The 19,880-nt window shown below is 41.2% G+C and overlaps 2 protein-coding genes and 1 pseudogene across 8 annotated transcripts in view; 2 read left to right on the top strand and 1 right to left on the bottom strand.

The window, feature by feature from the left end:
* Positions 1-13,009, top strand: part of CSTF3 (cleavage stimulation factor subunit 3) — an 88,275-nt gene extending 75,266 nt beyond the window's left edge. For 5 of the 7 annotated variants that reach the window (XM_036257742.1, XM_036257745.1, XM_036257746.1 and 2 more), the window contains 6 exons: positions 5,344-5,413; positions 6,681-6,876; positions 9,262-9,415; positions 10,086-10,180; positions 11,803-11,863; positions 12,298-12,956. In XM_036257742.1, coding sequence (XP_036113635.1) covers positions 5,344-5,413; positions 6,681-6,876; positions 9,262-9,415; positions 10,086-10,180; positions 11,803-11,863; positions 12,298-12,500 — 779 coding nt within the window. In that variant the 3' untranslated portion in view covers positions 12,501-12,956. Of the gene's footprint in view, positions 1-5,343; positions 5,414-6,680; positions 6,877-9,261; positions 9,416-10,085; positions 10,181-11,802; positions 11,864-12,297 lie in introns of those variants that run through there. The other 2 variants (XM_036257743.1, XM_036257748.1) reach the window with 2 other exon arrangements.
* LOC118627734 lies at positions 1,510-4,033 on the top strand (annotated as a pseudogene).
* A 2,809-nt stretch (positions 13,010-15,818) lies between the features above and the next one.
* Positions 15,819-19,880, bottom strand: part of TCP11L1 (t-complex 11 like 1) — a 44,149-nt gene continuing 40,087 nt past the window's right edge. Inside the window, exon 10 of the mRNA XM_036257753.1 lies at positions 15,819-15,900. Coding sequence (XP_036113646.1) covers positions 15,878-15,900 — 23 coding nt within the window. The 3' untranslated portion in view covers positions 15,819-15,877. The remainder of the gene's footprint in view (positions 15,901-19,880) is intronic.

The raw sequence follows: 19,880 nt of genomic DNA, 5'->3' as shown, positions 1-19,880 counted from the left end.
GCTAGCAGAAAATTTAAATTACATATTTGACTTACATCATAGTTCTGTTGGGCAGTGCTATCTAGAGGGTGTCATAGAGAAGGGAACATGAGATGGGTCTTGAAGGATGAGCACTAGTTAGCCAGGGAAAGATATTGGAAAATGCATTATTCCAGGCAGAGAACAATGTAACAAGCAGTGGAAAGTTATTTGGAATGATAGAAAGTGTGCCTAGAGCAATGCATGGAGCACAGCAAAAAGAATAAAATGCAAGATTTATTTACCACGTTCTGAAGTACAATAGAGCCCTGGCCAGTTTGGCTCAGCGGTTAAAGCATCGGCCTACTGTCCAGAGACTTGGGTTCGGTTCCCGCTAGGGGCATGTACCTAAATAAATATATCTATATCTATATCTATATCTAAATCTATATCTATATCTGTATATAAAGTACAATAGAGTTTGTGCTGCCCTAGTGGGTGCACCACTGGCACCACTATTGCTGCTGCACCCTGGGACCAGTGAGGAGTGTGGGCAGCCCTGAACCACCCCAGATCTCATGCTTCCCGGAAAGTTCGTCTCTTTGCACTGTGCCGAGCCACTCTGGGAACCCCACCTCACTGAGGGTTTCCCAGCCCCAGCTGGTGTGGCAGGCCCAAAGCCCAGGATGGGGCTCCCCTTACGAGGGCTGGTGGCAGCCAGAACTGATACAGCCCCCCTAGTCTGGGGCCAGGATGATAGCTGAGGAAGGTGGGAGTATCTGGAGCCATGACTTGTTGCCTCTGAAAGTGGCAATGAGGGTTTGGCTCTCCAGTGCCCATGAGACCAGCCAGAATGCCAAGTGTGTGGTCAGCATACAGGGCGGCACCACCTTCATTATCAGTCCCAAACAGAGCAAGTGTGGCCCCAAAAGCTTAACCTTAACTACTCCTACTGGTCACACTGGCTGAGGACCCCCAGTTTGCATCTCAGCAAATCAGCACATCGGAGAAGAGATACTGCTCCACACCTTTGAAGGCCACAGTGTGTGCATCTTTGCCTATGGGCAGACCAGGGCTGGGAAATCCTGCCCTGTGATGGGGCGACAGGAGCCAGGGCAGCTGGGCATTTGTGACCAGCTCTGCGAGGACCAGTTCTCTAGTGTTAGTAAGAACTAGAGCACTCAACTCTCCTATTATGTGGAGGTAAGCTATGTGAAGATCTACTGTGAGCAAGTACAAGACGTCTGCAGGACCTCCTACACAGACATTGCTGACCTCATGGACTGTGGAAATAAGGTGAGGACTTTAGCTGCCACCAACATGAATGAGACCAGCAGCCGTTCCCCATGTCGTCTTCATCATTGTCTTCACATGGCACTGCCATGACCAGCTCCCTGGGCTGGACTCAGAGAAAGTTAAACTCAGTTTGGTGGACCTTGCTGGGAGTGAGCAGGATGACTTCTCAGAGGCCCAGGGCATGTGCCTGAAGGAAGGTTCCAACATCAGTAAGTCCCTGACTGCTCTAGGGAAGGTGATATCTGCCCTGTGGATATGCAATCAAAGAAGCGGAAGTCGAATTTTATCTTTTACAGTAACTCTGTGCTCACCTGGCTGCTTAAGGATAATTGGGTGGGAACTCAAGCACACAATGATTGCAGCCCTGAGCCTCGCAGACATCGATTGTGCAGAGACTCTCAGCACCCTCAGGTATGCTGACCACACCAACTAGATCCACTGCAATGCCATCCTCAGTGAGGATCCTGATGCCTGGCCGATCCAAGAGCTGTAGGAGGCGGCGGCTTGGCTACAGGAACTGCTGATAGCTCAGGGTCTCTCAGCCTCTGCTCTGAGAGGCCTGAAGGTGGAGGAGGGGTGTCCTAGAGGTGCTCCCCTTCCCCAGCTTCACCCTCCCACCACAACAGAGAACTGGAGCTATCATTCTCCCCCAACGCTGAGCCCCATATTGGGCCTGAGGAGGCCGTGGAGAGCCTGCAGGAAACAGAGAAGATCATAGTTTAGCTGAATGAGACCTGGGAGGAGAAACTATACAAGACAGATGCCCTGAGGATGGAGAGAGAAGCCTTGCTGGCGGGGATGGGGGTGGGTGTCTGGGAGGATGGGGAAACTTGAAGAAGACTCCCCACCTGGTGAACCTGAATGATGTCAGAATGTCTGTTCTACCACATCAAAGATGGCATCACCAGGATAGGCCAGGTAGATAAGGACTTTACGCTGACGGGAAGTTCATCCAGGAGCAACATTCTCTGTTCCAGAGCATCCCTTCGCCAGTGGAGAAGTGGTGGTCACCCTGGAGCCTTGTGAAGGAGCTGAGACCTTTGTCAATGGGAAACTTGTGACTGAGCCACTAGTGAAGTCAGGGAATCGGATTGTGATGGGCAAGAACCACATTTTTCACTTCAGTCACTCGGAGCAGGCAGTTTAGGTCCCCCCTAAACCTAGGGCCACCCTCTGAGCCTGTGGACTGGAACTTTGCCCAGAGGAGCTGCTGGAGCAGCAAGGCATGGGCATCAAGCTGGAGAAGGAGAGGTGGCAGGATCTGGAGAATCAGTACTGGAAAGAAAAGGAAGAGGCTGTTTGCTGGAGCAGCAGCAACTATGTGCATTCTGACAGTGGGGACGGCTCTGACAGAGGGGACAATTCTGACAAGTTCTCCTGTGAAGAGAGCTGGAGGCTCATCTCCTTTTTGTGGGAGCAGCTGCCATTTACCACAGTCCAGACATCATCAAGCGCAGGGCTCCACACAGGGTGTGTCAGATCCCCCACTATCTGCAGGCTGCAGGGCAAAGGCCCCTGCTGGGCTACCATGGCTGATCCGAAGATGCAGGTCGTGAAGATCTGCTATGAGGTGGCCCTGGCTGCCCTCAAGATGCAGGAGTTGTGTCGTGCCTATGGCAAGCCAGAGGGACCTGGGGTGTCTGGAAGGCCAGGGCCTGGATGTCTGGGACACAGTGGGCAAGGAGGAAGGCAGTGGGGGTAGGGGTGGTGGTGGTGAAGAGGGACAAGCTGACCGGGATTCTGCAGGAGGTGAAGCTGCAGAACAGCAGCAAGGACCGAGAGCTGCAGGCCCTGAGGGGCCACATGTTCCACATGGAGAGGGTCATCCCCCTGATGCAGGATCAGGAGGATGAGCATGAAACTGATGAGCCCTGGCCGGTTTGGCTCAGTGGTTAGAGTGTCGGCCTGTGGTCCAGAGAGACCTGGTTCGGTTCCCGCTAAGGGCATGTGCCACGGTTGCAGTTTGCCCCGGCCCTGGTTGGTCGTGCGGGTGGCAGCCACCCAGTGTCCCTTTCACATCAATGTTTCTCTCTCTCTCTCTGTCTCTGTCTCTGTCTCTCCCTCCCACTCTATCTGAACAAAAAATGGAATAATGTCCTCAGGTGACGATAAAAAAAGAAGAAGCTGATGAGACCATCAGGGCCACACCCCCAGGGTCAGAGGTAGTATGGAAGGAAGCCCTCAGTAACCATGTGCCCTCAGCCTGGCCTACCTCACCAGCCCTGTCAAGCTGGGAGTGGTGTCACAGCAGATGGAGGAGGACCCTGCCTTTCATTGTGCCCGCCTTTGCTGGCTCAAGCAGGAGCAGTTACAGCTACAGAGACTGCAGGGCTCTGGGGGTTGGGGTGGGGGGCTGCGCTGGCCCCCAGCCTGCTTTGTGCCCCTTCACGCCTGTAAGCTGCTCTTCCCCTTCGAGAGCAGCTCCCAGCTCCAGGAGTCCTGGCCAGGGGTGAGGGCAGGGACACCCCAGCTCCCCTCCAACCTCCTGAGGAGGTCACTCCCCCACTGGCCACCCCTGCCTTGAGGCCCCCAAGTCCCCAAAGGTCCCACAGTCCTTGCAGGAACTCCCTGGATGGAGGGGCTGATCCTGGAGAGGGGTGTCCATGCAGCCTGAACCCCAGCACTTCCAGCCTAAAAAGCACAGCTATGATCCCCAGCAGCCTCATCCATAGCCAGCCCAATAGCCCCCAGTACCCCACAAACCCCCATGCACTACTCCCCTACAAATGAGACGCCCTCCTCAGCCTCTGACCTCAGTGAGAGTGGGGCAGCCATGTGAGTCCTGCATTCTAGGCAGAGAGGGCTGATGGGGCCCCTTGCTGGGAGGAGAGAAAATGCCTGAGACACTGCTTCCCCAGAAGCCCTGGGGCAGGGAGGCCCTAGAGCTGAGAGAGAAGGTTCCAGTAGGTGCTAGATGACATGGGGGTGATGGACCGAAGGCTGAAGTAAGGAAGAGGACATGGAGTTGCCAGGAGCAAATCAAAGAAAGAGCAATGGGAAGCTGCCTCCAGTTGCCCCTTGCAGAGGGGAGTCCACAAATGCTGCTATGGGTGGTTTGGGGATTGGGGTGCTATGTAGCCAATGTTTGACTTTCTTTTCAAGTGGGGATGAAGGGGAGAGAACCTAGAGTGAGGCAACTTCTCCCTGGCCCTTGTCTGTCTGTGGTGGTTTCTGTTTCCAAGGAGGTATGGCAAGATCACATGTTATTCTCCTCCCTCCCAGGCCTCCTGCTGTATATGGGGATCTGTCTAGTTTCTTCATAGGACCCTTCAGTAAAGGACAGCAAACAGAAAATATACGTGTATGAATATGGTGCCATCTTTGGTTCAATACATAATGCATTCAATACTTATTTTTTAAACAGCTTTATTGAGGTATAATTTATATACCATAAATGCACCCATGTTAAATATACAATTCAATTATTAATAATTATTGAATTGGATTCCTAAATTTTAATAGATCCCTTAGAACTTAGCAGAACGTATCATTTTCCCACTTCATGCTACAGAGGACGTCCCGAGACTCTTAACTTTCAATCCACCTCTGGTGACCATTTTTAATTCATTTTCTATTTGCATATTTATCTACCAGTCTAGATATTGTACCTATACAGGAATTTAAACTTAAGTATAGAGTAGTCTTGGTACTGCAAAATAAGAAACTCAACTATATCTAAATTTGAGTTTGCCATTCTTCCCATTCACCGTACTTAAAATATCAATGGTCTGATATTTCTAATGTCAGTAGATACATAATTGTAATTATTTTCAAAAGGCAAATGGGATGCCGGGCTCAGATATCACTCTTATCACTAGTTTGACATTACAACTGCAGTATACTAAGGAGGGCTGAACTACAGGTAAAAAGCCCTGGCTTCTAGTTGAAGCTGTTACTCAGTAACAGTGAGCCAGGTCTCACTGCATTTTTGTGAAGTTCGGGTTCCTTCATCTATAAAAATTGGTTGTGATAATAGTTACCTTTCTGTATAGGATTTTTGTGAATATTAAATGAGATAATGCATGTGCAAATACACTGCTGAATTGTAAAACTGAAGTTTTTTAATATTTAAAAACTCTTTTATCTTAGAGGACAATAATACCCGAGTTTTGTTTGAACGAGTTTTAACATCTGGAAGCCTTCCTCCTGAAAAGTCTGGGTAAGCCGTTGTGAAAACTTGTTGGTCAGGTTCTTTGTATCTTCAGTACTTGAATTGTGATCTATGGAATGAACATTTGCTTATTGCGTATAAGTTTCAGGAGAAATCTACCTTTTCTCTTGAAGCTTAATTTACAAATGCCTACTTGCAATATTTTCATACCAGTTTAAGATAATTAAAATTGTTTTTCGTTTTTTTTTTTAAATATAATTTTTAGTTTTTGCATACTGATTAGACTTGTTTTGAGAAATGCCTTAGAAGTTTATTATTGACTATTTTACTATTTCTTTATAGTTTATTATATCCCAGGAAGTTGATATGAACAAATTAGGGAAGTGTTCTGAAATTTTTGCCTCCCTTACTTGAGAGCAAAGATTCCTACAGACTGAAAGATATAATGTGTCAAACATTATATCTCTGATTTATGGTTTTGCCTGTTAGTTTTACCAAATAGAGGAACAATGTGAAATAGTGATACAGTGGAAATAGTAAGGTCTTGGAGTTTTGGGTTCAAATTCCAGCTTAGCTAGGTACGACTTGGGCTGATCTCATAACCTTACCCATCCTTACTTTCTCATCGAATAACAATAACACCTACCAGGGTAGGATTTTTGTGATAGTCCTATACATGGTATATAATAGGCACTCGGCATATTACTTTAGTACAGTGGTGCTTAGTGACACTTAGTAGGGCCTCAGATAATTAATTTTGGCTATTAGAATAGTGAGGCATAAATTGATCCCCAGTGATGCATATTAATAGGAAAAAATAGAGAGCTTTTATATTTTTATTCACACATTGAATGAAGAATGTATTCTACATTGTAATTCATGCCACTCAACAAAATGGTGAAGCCACATTATTCAGGAGAAATTGGAAATCTATCTAGATTCATTTTTTAGCTCTTTCACCTAGAGTTTACCTTTCCCAGGGTAAATATCTCTCTTATTGACCACAAAGGATAGGAAGGTATCCTCACAAAAGAGCTTATATACAGAAGTATTCAGGGTGAATATTATGATATCTATAATTTACTTCTAAATACTTAAAAACAAGGTAAAGCAAGTATGGCAAAATATTGACAGTGATTAAATCTAAGTAATGATATATTGTACTATTCTATTTTTCTATACTTTCAAAATCTTTATAATAAAAAAGAGACTTATAATTTTTAAAAGGGAGAGGGGGAAATTTAAGGCTTTTTTGTAAATGGACTCCCTGCCCCAAACTCAGAATAATTTATTTATTATATTTACTTTCTCACAGAGAAATCTGGGCCCGGTTTCTAGCCTTTGAGAGTAATATTGGTGATCTCGCTAGTATACTCAAAGTGGAAAAAAGACGGTTCACAGCTTTCAAGGAAGAGTATGAAGGCAAAGAAACTGCTTTACTAGTAGATAGATACAAGTTCATGGATTTATATCCTTGCTCTGCAAGTGAACTAAAAGCACTTGGTTATAAGGTATGTACTTAGGGTCAAGATGTGTGTGGTGTCCTTACTTTTCCAGTGTTTTAGAATACCTCGTGGTAAACTTCACTCTAAATTCTGAAGTAGAAATTAATCTAGTTTTAGAATAGGTTTCAGAAAATAAAAAATTTCAGGGAATTTTCCTGGGTTTATGAAACATTGAGTATCAAAAGTATTGTCCTCGCTAGGTGGCTCAGTTGGTTGGAGCATCATCCTGTACACCAAAAGGTTGTGGGTTTGATTCCCAGTCTGGGCACATACCTAGGTTGTAGGTTCGATCTCTGCTTGGGGCGCATTGGGAAGGCAACTGATGGATGTTTCTCTCGCACATTGTCTCTCTCTCTCTTTCTCTCAAATCAGTAAACATATTCTCAGGTGAAGATTTTTAAAAAGTACTGAACAAAATGAGATTTAACAAATGCTTTCGATCTTTCCCTGAAGTTGGCAATGCCTTATGTTTGGTGGGCAGATAGATGGAGGTGTTGGGAGGGCAGGAAAAGAAAAGAAAATCTGAATGAATGGCATCTTAGGTATTACATTTTTTTCTAATAGTTCTTAAAACTGATGAATGTATTTTGATAGATCTTAAACCAAATATAGTTCCTGTTACATATTTGTAGGTATAATGAAGAAATACTGCAATTTGTTAAATGAGTACATTTTCATATCTTTCAAACAGCGCTCCTTCAGGGGCGCCCTCGAGGAGATTAGCTCACCTGGGAATGGAACTCCTCTGTGTAGACCACGGAGCCATGGGAAAACAAATCTGGCTACCAGAGTCTGTTCGGACCAGGAGGGAAAATTAATGTTTACACAGCCCCTTAAATAGCCTTTGCTGAGAAGACCATTGTTCTACTATTTTCTGTTTTTTCTCCCATGTTAGCAAAGACCAAGATGGAAATTCAAAGGGAAGAGTCCTAGATTGTCCCTTTAATCTACTGGGCAGTAGGGTATTCCTAGCCATCATTCTCTACTTTCTCACTGCCCTCTTTTGGCCTGGGTCTCACTGGTCTGCTGTCCAAATCAGATTAAAATAGCTGAGGAAAATTACCCATAATTGAACTGCACACCTTTTTATTAATGGAAGCTCCAGTTCAGTCAGCCCCAGATCCCTATTCCGAAATAAGGGGTTACTGCCCAGGGCTGAGCAGCTTCTGCTTCTAGTTTAATTATTTCTCAAGGAAAAGCCAAGGACATTTTAAACTGCCTGTTTTAGAAAAGGCTGTTTCAACTTTGTCATGATGAAAATGGAAGGTAAGGAAGTTAACAAAAATAAAGAGCTATTTTCAAATAGAACTATGTCTTGAATTTTCCATCTTACATTTCTCTTTCTACTCTTGTTTTTTAGAAGGATTAATGATTTTCTGTGTGTGTAACATGTGAGAGAGAGAAGGTGAGAATAGAGTAACTCCCAGTGGGCCTACTGATTTATATGCGCTACCAACTGCATGTGAGCACATTTTGAGAAAGCAAAGTGCTCTTCTATCCCTTGGTGGTGGCAGAGGGGTCTTTGGGTTCCAGGAAGGCAGATTGCCACAGGTTGCCTATAGCAGAGGAACCTCTCTGGGGTTGGGTCTTTGCTAATAGGTGGCAGTACTGCTCCTTCGGAGAGTTGTTCTCAGCCCTGGTGGGGCACTGCCAGTGTATGAAAATGAAGACTGTGGGTGGGTTTGAGGTCAGAGAAGCCTGTGCTCAGTCCTCTCTCCACTTCTTGGCCGTATCAGCTGGGAAAGACCAGAGCCTCTGAGCTTCAGTCCCGTCTGTAAAAGGGAGATGTTACTATCTACTTCCCAGAGGAGGAATAAATAGCTAAAATTATCTGACAAATAGTGGCTGCTCAATTAGTGTTCCTTCCTGTAATTGTATGTTGGGAATGATTTTTTATTTTATTAGCAAAAAATTAACTACAGCAAGCAATGATAAACTCTTTTTGCTTTCATGAAGCAGGACCTCACTTAATCTAGCTTCTTCACGCAGACAGACAGATACTGTTCAATTCCAGTGGAAGGGAGGTGTCAGAAGAGTGTCTAAAGTTCCAGATTTTCCTCCAGATTACCCCACCATATTTGTTGCCCAGTCTTACGTATTCACCCACAAAAGTTTGTGTCTATCTGACACATGTCCTAAATGATCTTAACTGGGGTTCGGTAAGGTTATAAAACAAATCTTTAGAGCCTTTTAGCTTTCCTTATTGAGTATTTAACAGCCTTTACCATCATCAACTTCTTGCTCATTCCACTCCATTCTATCTTTTCTGGGGTTTTTTTGGTTTTTGTTTTTACCCAGTTATTCAGTGTATCCTCAAGATTTTAGAATTGCACAATTATACTCTATAAGTCCCTTTTTCAGGTTTAGGATTCTTCTGTTCTGCATTTTCAGGATGTCTCCCGTGCTAAGCTAGCAGCTATAATTCCAGACCCAGTTGTAGCTCCTTCTATAGTGCCTGTTCTGAAAGATGAAGTGGATAGAAAACCAGAATACCCTAAACCAGATACTCAGCAGATGATTCCATTTCAGCCACGACATTTAGCACGTAAGCCATAACTTTAGATCCAGTACTGATTTAAATCCAGAGGTGTGGGGGTGGGCAAGTAATGTGACCTTTCCATTGTAGGCTCATTATTAGACTAGGGTCACTATAACAAGTGACTTGACTGAACTGTGTTAAGCATGTCTTTAAAAAATAAAAAAAAATCAACTCAATGACCCAGATTCCAGTAACCCATTTTGGCAGTGATACTTAGTTTTCAGAAATGCTGCTACATACAGATTCTGTACAACTGGAAACTTAACTGCAGTGACATTATTTGGTATTATTTATACTTACTAATGGGCAGTAGTCCCTCTAGAACCTATCTGAACCCAATGATGAAATATGTTGTTCAATAACTGACTTTAAATAGGATTGCTGAACAAATGACTTGTGAGGCTTACAAATGGTCTTTGACAAAAATGGACCCTGGGTTGTCTTATGCAAAGTCACTTGTTCACTCTTCTGCCTTCCAGTGGCCATGGGGTGGAGACAGCCCTCACTTTCACCCTCTTGAGTCTGTCACACATGTAAAACACGGAACACAACTTAAAATGTCCAGAACGAATCAACATAAACATAGAACATCTTTATGTATAAATTACTTATTTTAGCTCTTAAATGTACAAAATTCTTCTCTCCCATCTGATTCCCACTTTTCTTTCTCTCATAGCTCCAGGTTTACACCCTGTCCCTGGCGGAGTATTCCCGGTACCACCTGCAGCTGTCGTTTTAATGAAACTTCTCCCTCCTCCTATCTGTTTCCAGGTTAGTTCACAATTTTCATGATAGATACTTGCTGTCTGAGTTACAGTAACTGCTTTTTCTCTTGTATCATGGGAAATATAAAGTAGTGCTTTTTTAACTTGTCAGAGTATTAGGGATTAAAATTTATTTGTATCAATGTCACTAATCACCAGAGAAATGCAAATTAAAAGCACAGAGATATCACCATACATCTGTCAGAATGGTTATCATCAATAAATCAACAAACAAGTGATGGCGAGGATGTGGAGAAAAGGGAACCCTTGTATACTGTTGGTGGGAATGCAGACTGGTGCAGCCACTGTGGAAAACAGTATGGAGGTTTCTCAAAAAATTAAAAATGGAACTGCCATTTGACCCAGCAATCCCACTTCTGGATATTTATCTAATTCAAAAAGATAATGATGCACTGCAACATTATTTACAATAGCCAAGATATGGAAGTGTCCATTAGTAGACAATTGGATAAAGGTATACATTTTTACAATGGAATATCAGCTATAAAAAAAGAATGAAATCTTACCATTTGCGACAACATGGATGGATCTAGAGGGTGTAAGTGAAATAAGTCAGACAGAGAAAGATAAATAAGATATGATTTCACTTATATGTAGAATCTAAAAAACAAAGGAACAAACAAAATAAAACAAACTCATAGATACAGAGAACAAACTGATGATTGCCAAATGGGAGGGGAGTTGGGAGACTGGATGAAAAGGGTGAGGAATTAGGATTAAGAAGTACAAATTGGCAGTTACAAAATAGTCATGAGGATATAAACTACAGTATAGGAAATGTCATTAAAATTTATTTATTTTCTTTATTGATTTTAGAGAGAGAGGAAGGGAGAGGGAGAGAGAAACATCAATGAGAGAGAACATCAATTGGCCACCTCCTGCATGGCCCCCACTGGGGATTTGGCCCACAACTTGGGCATGTGCCCCAACCAGGAATCGAACCAGCAACCTCTTGGTGCATGAGTCAACACTCAACCACTGAGCCACACCAGCCAGGCATCAATAATATTTTAACTATGGCCTTGGCCAGGTAGCTCAGTTGGGTAGAGCATCAACCCTATATGCCAAGGTTGTGGGTTCAATACCTGGTCAGGCTACATACAAGAAGCAACCAATGGCCTGGCCAGTGTGGCTCAGTGGATTGAGCATCATCCCATGAACTGAGAGGTCCTGGTTCCATTCCTGTTCCGGGCACATGCCTGGTTACGGGCTTGATCCCCAGTAGGGGGCATGCAGGAGGCAGCTGATTGACGTTTCTCTCTCACATTGATGTTTCTCTCTCTCCCTTCCAATCTTTAAAAAGAAGACAATAAAAAAAATTTAAGGAAAAAAAAAGCAACCAATGAATGCATAAGTGAGTGGAACAAATTGATGTTTTTCTCCCTCTCTCTAAAATCAATCAAAATCTGAGAATTAAATATATATTTTAACTATTTATGGTTCTTGTGGGTACCAGACTTATTGGGGGGATCACCTCATAAATTATATAAATGTCTAAGCACTATGCTCTACACCTGAAACTCATATAATATTGAATATCAACTGTAATTGAAAACATTTTTAATAAAAATTTTAAAAATAAAATAAAATTTATTTATATTAAAATAGGGTCCTTTTGTACAAGTGGATGAACTGATGGAAATTTTCCGAAGATGCAAGATACCCAATAGTAAGTGATGAAACCTTCTCCTCTTAGAGTGTAATTCATATTATTGTCTCTATGCAGGAGAGATTGTTATTCTTGGCCACTGAAGTCTCCAAAACCAGCTAGCCATCTTATAGAAATACAAAGAAACCTAGGCATGATCCAAACCTTCCTTGGCACAGAGATGTCTTTGTATTCTAATTTCATTATGTAAAATGTCATAAAAGCTTATCTTTTCTATTCATGTGAACACTCACTATTAGACTTGGCTTATGAAAACAATTTTATTAACAGCAGTTTTTCTTTTTCTTTATTTAGTGTCAGTAGTGCTATCCCTTGCTTTGCGAATAGTAGGCTATGATATTAACTATAAAGCATCCAAAGCCGTACATAATACTCTTTCATAGCAGTGTAATTTTCAACAACTTCCAAAAGTCCTTTTTGTTTTGTTTCGATAGCTGTTGAGGAAGCTGTGAGGATCATTACTGGCGGAGCACCAGAGCTAGCTGTGGAAGGCAACGGCCCAGTGGAAAGTAATGCAGTACTTACCAAGGCCGTCAAAAGGCCCAATGAGGATTCAGATGAAGATGAGGAAAAGGGAGCTGTGGTCCCTCCTGTTCATGACATTTATAGAGCGCGACAGCAGAAGCGAATTCGGTGAAACAGGCTCAAAACCTGCCCCTGAAAGAAAACTTTTATCCAGGATTCCCTTTTTGCCTCTTAAAGTCATATGTTTAAAAGAGACAATGCTTTGTTACAAGGTTCTTGGAAACAAAGTTGTATTGTCATTGGTGCCTCTATCATATGGTTCTTGAGAAAGAAAACCAACCAACCTGTGTGAATTTTAGAATATGGAACAGACTTATGCTCTGAGCAAAATTAGGTTTTCAAAAATGTGAGAACAGTGCAAAATGGCAGAACCACATTTTGTTCCCTCTTCAAGGGTTTCTTGTATGTGCCACTTGAAGACTTGTGAGTTTTCAATAGTTTTATTTTAAAAACTGGATGGCTTATGATTGTAAAGCATTTTATCACATTTTTCTGAAAACAGTTGTTCTCAGTTTGCTTATGTCCTGCCTTATTGTTTGTTTTTATTTATGGCAGAATGTATGGAATCTGTTTTGTAGTTTAAAATTTTAAAACAATCCTTTAAAAAATAAAAGGAATTCAAAAACATCCTACCTCCTTCTGCTGCTTTTATTGAGAATTTATTTAAAATAGCGACTTATTGTATGTTATTCAGCCAATACTGTCAACAATGCAAGGAAGAGTCATATTTACTGTGTGTACACTCAACTACATGTACTCCCTGATCTTTTTTCTTACTAACTGGAAACATGAGGAATCCATTTTTAAGAAGCAAATTACCACTGAGGCCAGGTGGCTCAGTTAGTTAGAGCGTTGTGCTGATACACCAAGGTTGTAGGTTTGATCCCCAGTCAGGGCACATACAAGAATCAACCAATGGGTGGGTGAATGAGTGGAACAACGAATCTTTCTTTCTCTCCCTCTCTCTAAAAATCAATAAAAATATATATTTTTTTAATTTTTAAAAGAGGCAAATTAATAAACATTTTAGAAATCCTAAATATGAATGCACTAACCTGAGGCAGATTGAGATTTTTTTTTTCCAATCCTCATCTGAGGACATTTTTCTACTTATCTTCAGATGGAGTGGGAGGGAGAGAGAGGGAGAGAAACATAGATGTGAGAGAGACATAATCAACTGGTTCCCTCCCGCACTACTCCGACCAGGGCCAGGGACAAACTGCAACCAAGGTACATGCCCTTAACCCAAATCAAAACCTCCACTCATTGGTCCATGGGCCAATGCTCCTAACTACTGAACCAAACCGGCCAGGGCCAGATTGAGATATTTTAATCATTTCTCTTAAAAGCGCTATGTAGGAATTCCTTTAACTACCTCTGTCTTGTTCTAACATAGATATATTTCAGATGGTGCTCAGTGCTCAAGAATATTGTTTTCATGAGCTAAACATAGATAGCACTAAAGGAAACTATAGCCAATTAGCCAAATTTAATTACAGTGAGCATAAACTTGTCATGCAAATCAAGTCCAAAGCAGTAGGTTTTGCTTTTTGTTACCTAAATTAACTCTTGACTCATTTCTAGAAAATCTATACAGAAAACTAGTTGACCCTAAGGGCTGTGATTCAGAATAAAAGCAAAAATCAGAAAGGAAAAAACTAGGACAATATTATGGTTGGTAAAGAAACTATCTTACATATTGTGTATACAACTCAGAATTTGAATATGTGATTAAATATTAATCCTATACTTTAAAGTCAGCTTCAAATATTTATATAAAACTCTTATAATGGAAAAAAGGTTATCAAGTCATTTTTTATATAAACTTATATGTAGCAAGGTTATAGTTACATAAATTGATCATAAGCATGTGTCTCCTGTTTCTTCTCATTAAAGCTAAAATTTCCTCAAAACAAAGTCAGCAGGCTTTCATTCAGATTTTGTTATCCTCTTAAGTTAATTTTTAGGTTGTGTCTGGTTTTTCATATCATGGTTTTCAACAAAACAATCTGAAAAGCACAAGTAGTACCATATAGCATAAGTTTTTAAATAGAATGTACAGGTAGGAAATCTCCTGAGGTGCTATCTTTGAGTAGTGTTTTGAAGAAAATAATGGTTTCAAATACCTATAATTGTCTGTAATGGTGTTACCATAAATGACAAAACAAAGCAACATGAATGTGCATTGCAATAAAGGGAAACAGACACACAACCTCTATGTACCTGGTGAAAAGTGCCACTGAGTACCATTAAGACCATTATGTGTATTGTAATTGCTCCTACTGCATTTATTTCTAAGATATTGCCACCTAGAAGTTATCTGACCTTTAGCTCTGGACAGTTTGGCTCAGCAGTTAGAGCGTCAGCCTGCAGACCTGAGAGGCCCAGGTTTGGTTCGGCACGTACCTCGCTTGCAGTTCATCCACATACCTTGGCTGGGATCGTGTGGGTGGCAACCAGCTGATGTGCCTCTCTCATGGTGATGTTTCTCTCTCTCTTCCTCCCTCTTTCCCTCCTGCTCTATCTGAAGATAAATGCAAAAGTGTCTTCGGGTGAGGATTAATAAAAAAAAGAAAAAAAATTATCTGACCTTTAAACATAAAAAGGATTATTTCTTGTTAGAAGAAAATATTTTCTAATGTTCTAACTGCTATAAATGTATATGAATTTTTAGTGTTTTTTAAAACATGTTTTTATTGATTTTAGAGACACAGGAGAAGGGAGAGGGAGAGAGAGAGAACCATCGATCACCTGCCTCCTGCACACCCTCTACTGGGAATCGAGCCCGAAATCTGGGCATGTGCCCTGACTGGGAATAGCACCAGCAACCTCTTGGTGCACAGGATGATGTTCAACCAACTGAGCCAGACTGGCCAGGGCAAATTTTTAGTTTTTAATGATTCTGTCTGAATATTTGACAATTCCTTTTGTGAACACAACTGAACAAATAGCATGGTGTCAGAAATCTGAAATTTTGGGAATCTAAAGTGCAGACCCTCACGGCACAGCCAGTCCTACATGTCCAAAGACTCTCAGATATCTGTATTGCTGGACCCAGAGAAATCTCCAAAAAATATCCATATTTTTCCTTTTTATAAAAACAATGACAATATCCCCACAATTCTAGAACTGCATAAAATGTAAGGACTGTAAGTCCTTCCGAAACAAACAGTCAAACTCTGGCCTATAGCAGTAAATTTCAAGTAAGAGGTTATATCTATGTTACCACATTTAGTGAAGTAAAAGATTATAACTACCTCATAAATGAAATACTGAACAAGCAAACTGTACCACTGGAAAAGAATGAAAAAATACACCACTCTGTTAGCATATTGACCTTGGTCAATAATTATGAATTTATTTGGTAATTTTATAACCTTCCATCAACCTCTACTTAATATGTAAAACTAAGAGTTCATTTACATAGTAGTAGTATAATTACCATGTTCCTAAATTTTGGCTTTTTACATTTCAATTCCCAAAACAAACTTAAGTTGGTAGTTCTTCAAGTTCTACTTTAAGCATGAGGAAGACAGGTAAAAGCAGAGGCAACATGAATGAGAAAGACAAAAAAAAAGTGTTACTTCAATTTTAAGATTGCTTTTAAGTCAGAAGTTGCACTGAAAGGTTAGTTCAGATAAGACAAACTTAAAAATGGTGAAACCTAACTATTGCTACTAACTCCAGACGCATCTGATTTCAAAACTAATACAGTGATACCTCGGTTCTCGAACATAATTCGTTCCAGGAGGACGGTCGAGAACCAAATTGTTCGAGAACCGAAGCAATGAAACCCAATAGGAAATAATGGAAACTGGATTAATTCGTTCCAAGCCCCAGAAAATGCCTATTTACTGGCCTAATTTGTATATAATATGTAGAAAAACATAAGTCTCAACAAGAAATAAAAGTGTACAGTATGTCTAAGGGTTAAATTCAGTGTAAAGCGTGACTCTCTCCACAAAGCGTGACTCTCTCTCTGCACTCACACTGGTGACGCAAGCAAGGCGCGCTGGGCCGAATGAACGCCATTCGGCTCAACTCGGCTCATCTCGGAAGTTCGAGTTCCAAATATTTGTTCGGATTCCAAGACAAAAGTTTCTCGAATCTCCTGGTCGAATACCGATTTGGTCGAAAGTCAAGGCGTTCGAGAACCGAGGTATCACTGTAAGTGACATTCCATCAAACGGGGCCTATAGGTTAGCTCTGGTTCTTAGGTTCAGAAGGCAGTATAGTCAGGTATGACCGAAACCCATTGTAGAGGCAATTTTAAGCAAATTCTGCCTGTTAAGGTTTCTGACATTTATTTTCTAGGACTCAAGTCATTTCTGAAAGGAGCAGTGAACATTTGATAGGTTAATAGAACTTACTGGGTTCAAAGGTTTTTCCCTTCTCTATCCCATCAAGTTGCTTTGAATACTATGAATAAATGGCTAACAATTCGAAACAGTTATATACACAATTGCCAAACATACTATAGTTCTTTATTTAGATTATTATTTTTTAATCCTCACCCGTGGACATTTTTCGATATTTTTTTGTTCAGATAGAGTGGGATGTGGCCTTAGCGGGAACTGAACCCATGTCTCTCTGGACCACAGGCCAACACTCTAACTACTGAGCCAAACCGGCCAGGGCTAGATTATATTTTCAATGAGACAGTGTCTTTAAATGAGTGTCACAGCCCATCATCCACTATCATTCAGTCATCCATTCACTTGTCCATTCATGCTTTCATTTAGTTCAAACAGTAATACAGAAGTAGAGATGGGGAGAAATCATTGGAGTGAAAGTGGATGTTGGGAGATAAGATAAGATTGAAGCTCTGTACAGAAGAGATAATGAAGAAAATAAGTCTTGGCACAGGATAGGAGGAAAACTTCCCCAATAGGCCTATTAAATGGGCTTGACTGAAGTTGGGCACTAACAGTGGACTGTATAATAATAACAGATGTGCAACTACAGGTAGAGGGTTATATACTCTTCTTTGTTGTTAATAAAGCAATTTATAGTCCTTTTCTATTTACAAAACATTCTAATACCCATTATCAAATTTAATGCTCACAGGGAGTATGAGTTGGTAGTGTTGCCATTTTACAGATGAAAATACTGAGGCCCTAGGGAGACTGGCCAATATCATGAAACCAGTAAGAAGGCAATAGAGGAAAGACTCAAACCCAGATGTTCCTCTAAATCAGAAGCTTTATGCACAATCCTACTGCAGTCTACTTAAGTTACTCAAGTCAGATGTATCACAGAATGTCAGCACTGAAAAGGAGCTCAAAGGTCAAGTCTAGTCCTTTTACTTCATAGGTGTTGGGAATTGGTCCTGATTTGCCCCAGTTAATACATACAGTAATGGAATCAGAATTCTGTTTTCTTGATAGTTCCCCGTATTTCCACTCTACCACCCTGCCTCAAAATTAAAAGAAATACAAATGTTGTACATATAAATCAGAGCATCCCAAAAGGTCACTGGAAATCAAACACAAACACCTATTCCCTTTGAAATTCACCAAGGACATTGGTGGCAGTGAAATGAAAACAGGCACTATCACAAAAACAGAACTGCTAAAAACAATCCCTTTAGAATCGTCAGACAATGTGTGCACCTTATAGGCCTATTATTTCAAACTTATTAACAACTTTTCTTCACAGAGAAAAAAGTTCTTATACACCTACTGTATTCAGTGTGGTTCTAACCTGAAATATATGTATAGTTGGGTTACATAATCACATTTCACAGCGTGCTTTAGAAGTGATGAGATTAATTTTTAAAAACCACACCACATAGACTGATAGTCCATCCACCCATCCACACAAACAAGTACTGACAAAGTACTAGTTACTGCTCTAGACATTCACTCATTCATTCATGAGACTATCAAATAAATCTGAGACTTGTTGATATTGACGTAACCCTCAAGGCTCTCAGTTCTATCCACATGTAGTTAAATACTATGCAAAATAAATAGCATTTTCACAAAATACAGTTTCCACAAACCCATTAGGCAGGAAATCATGTAAAACCAAATCTGTATATAGTATGTAGAACCAATTTAATTCTGAAGGATAACTTGTGCCATAGGATAGTCTGTCTTGGAAGGAGAGCTAGAGAGCTTTAGGGAGGATTTCAAAGTAGATGCTTAATAAACATTTCCTGAGTTACTAAATGAACTAAGTGAATTTTCCTGGCCCTTAGTGATAATCCTATGAGATTCCAGGAAGAAAATTAGCTCACTTATCATCAAAGAGCAACAACAAAACGATTCAATATGAATACTGTGATGCCTCCTTCACTCTTGGCTTTTACCACTTAACTCCATCAGTGGAAAAGGGGGGTTGGAGGGAGGATGGGGATCATGAGAGTCTGTGAAGCTCCCTGTTATACAATATGCATTAAGATTTCAAACAAACTTAACTTTGTCAATTTAGGAACTCATGGGGGTGCAGAGGTAGGGGCAGGATCTTCTAAGAGTTAACTCTTACAAAAGAAGGCAAAAAGAATTTTGGAAATTTAGGAAGACTAACTATAGGACGTGTATTTGGGGTAAAGCTCCTCTCCTTCATCCTTGGAGCGGGAGGGAAAAGTGACCCAAACACTCTGAGGCTGAGGCAGGCAAAGGAGTGCTGCCCCTGGGTGCGCAGGCTTGGAGCTAATAGCACACAGCCCACAGCACAGCAGCCACGGAGCAACCTTAACCACAGAATCAATCCCAGAAGTAGCCTCACTCCCTCACTGAGTATACTTGAAAAGATGCAATTATGTTCTTTAAAAGTTCTACTTACTGAACTTTTATCCCCTTCCAATAAAACCAGAGATTTGTCCTCGAGTCTGAACTTGAATAATAGGACTTCTGGCCACATAACACAGCACATCAATGTTTCTCTCTCTCTTCCTCTCTCTGCCTTCCACTCTATCTGAACAAAAAATGGGAAAATGTCCTCGGGTGAGGATTAAAAAATAATAATAATAAAATAAATAAATAAATAAATAAATAAATGATAGCCTTGCTGGGTAAAGTAGCCTAGGTCCCTGCTTTTCATCACTTTGAATATTTCACGCCATTCCCTTCTGTGTTGAAATGTTTCTGTTGAGGAATCAGTGGACATTCTTACGAGATCTCCTTTGTAGGTAATTGTCTTTCTCTTGTAGCTTTTAAGATTCTGCATCTTTAACCTCTGCCATTTTATTTATGATGTGTCTTGACGTGGGCCTCTTTGGGACCATTTTGTTTGGGCCTCTCTGCGCTTCCTGAACTTGCATGTCTTTCTCTTTCACCAGGTTAGAAAAGTTTTTGGTCATTATTTCTTCAAATAGGCTCTTGGTCCCTTGCTCTCTCTTCTCCTTCCGGAACCCCTATGATGCTGATGTTGTTACATTTCATATTGTCCCAAAGATCCCTTAAACTATCCTTATTTTATTTTTCTTTATTGATTTTTAGAGAGGAAGGAAGAGGGAGATAGAAAAATCAACAAGAGAGAATACTGA

This window comes from Molossus molossus, unplaced genomic scaffold (assembly GCF_014108415.1).
Source record: "Molossus molossus isolate mMolMol1 unplaced genomic scaffold, mMolMol1.p scaffold_m16_p_13, whole genome shotgun sequence".
In the NCBI taxonomy this organism is placed as follows: domain Eukaryota; kingdom Metazoa; phylum Chordata; class Mammalia; order Chiroptera; family Molossidae; genus Molossus; species Molossus molossus.
The sequence above is the reverse complement of the archived record's forward strand: the minus strand, read 5'-3'. Positions and strand labels throughout refer to the sequence as shown.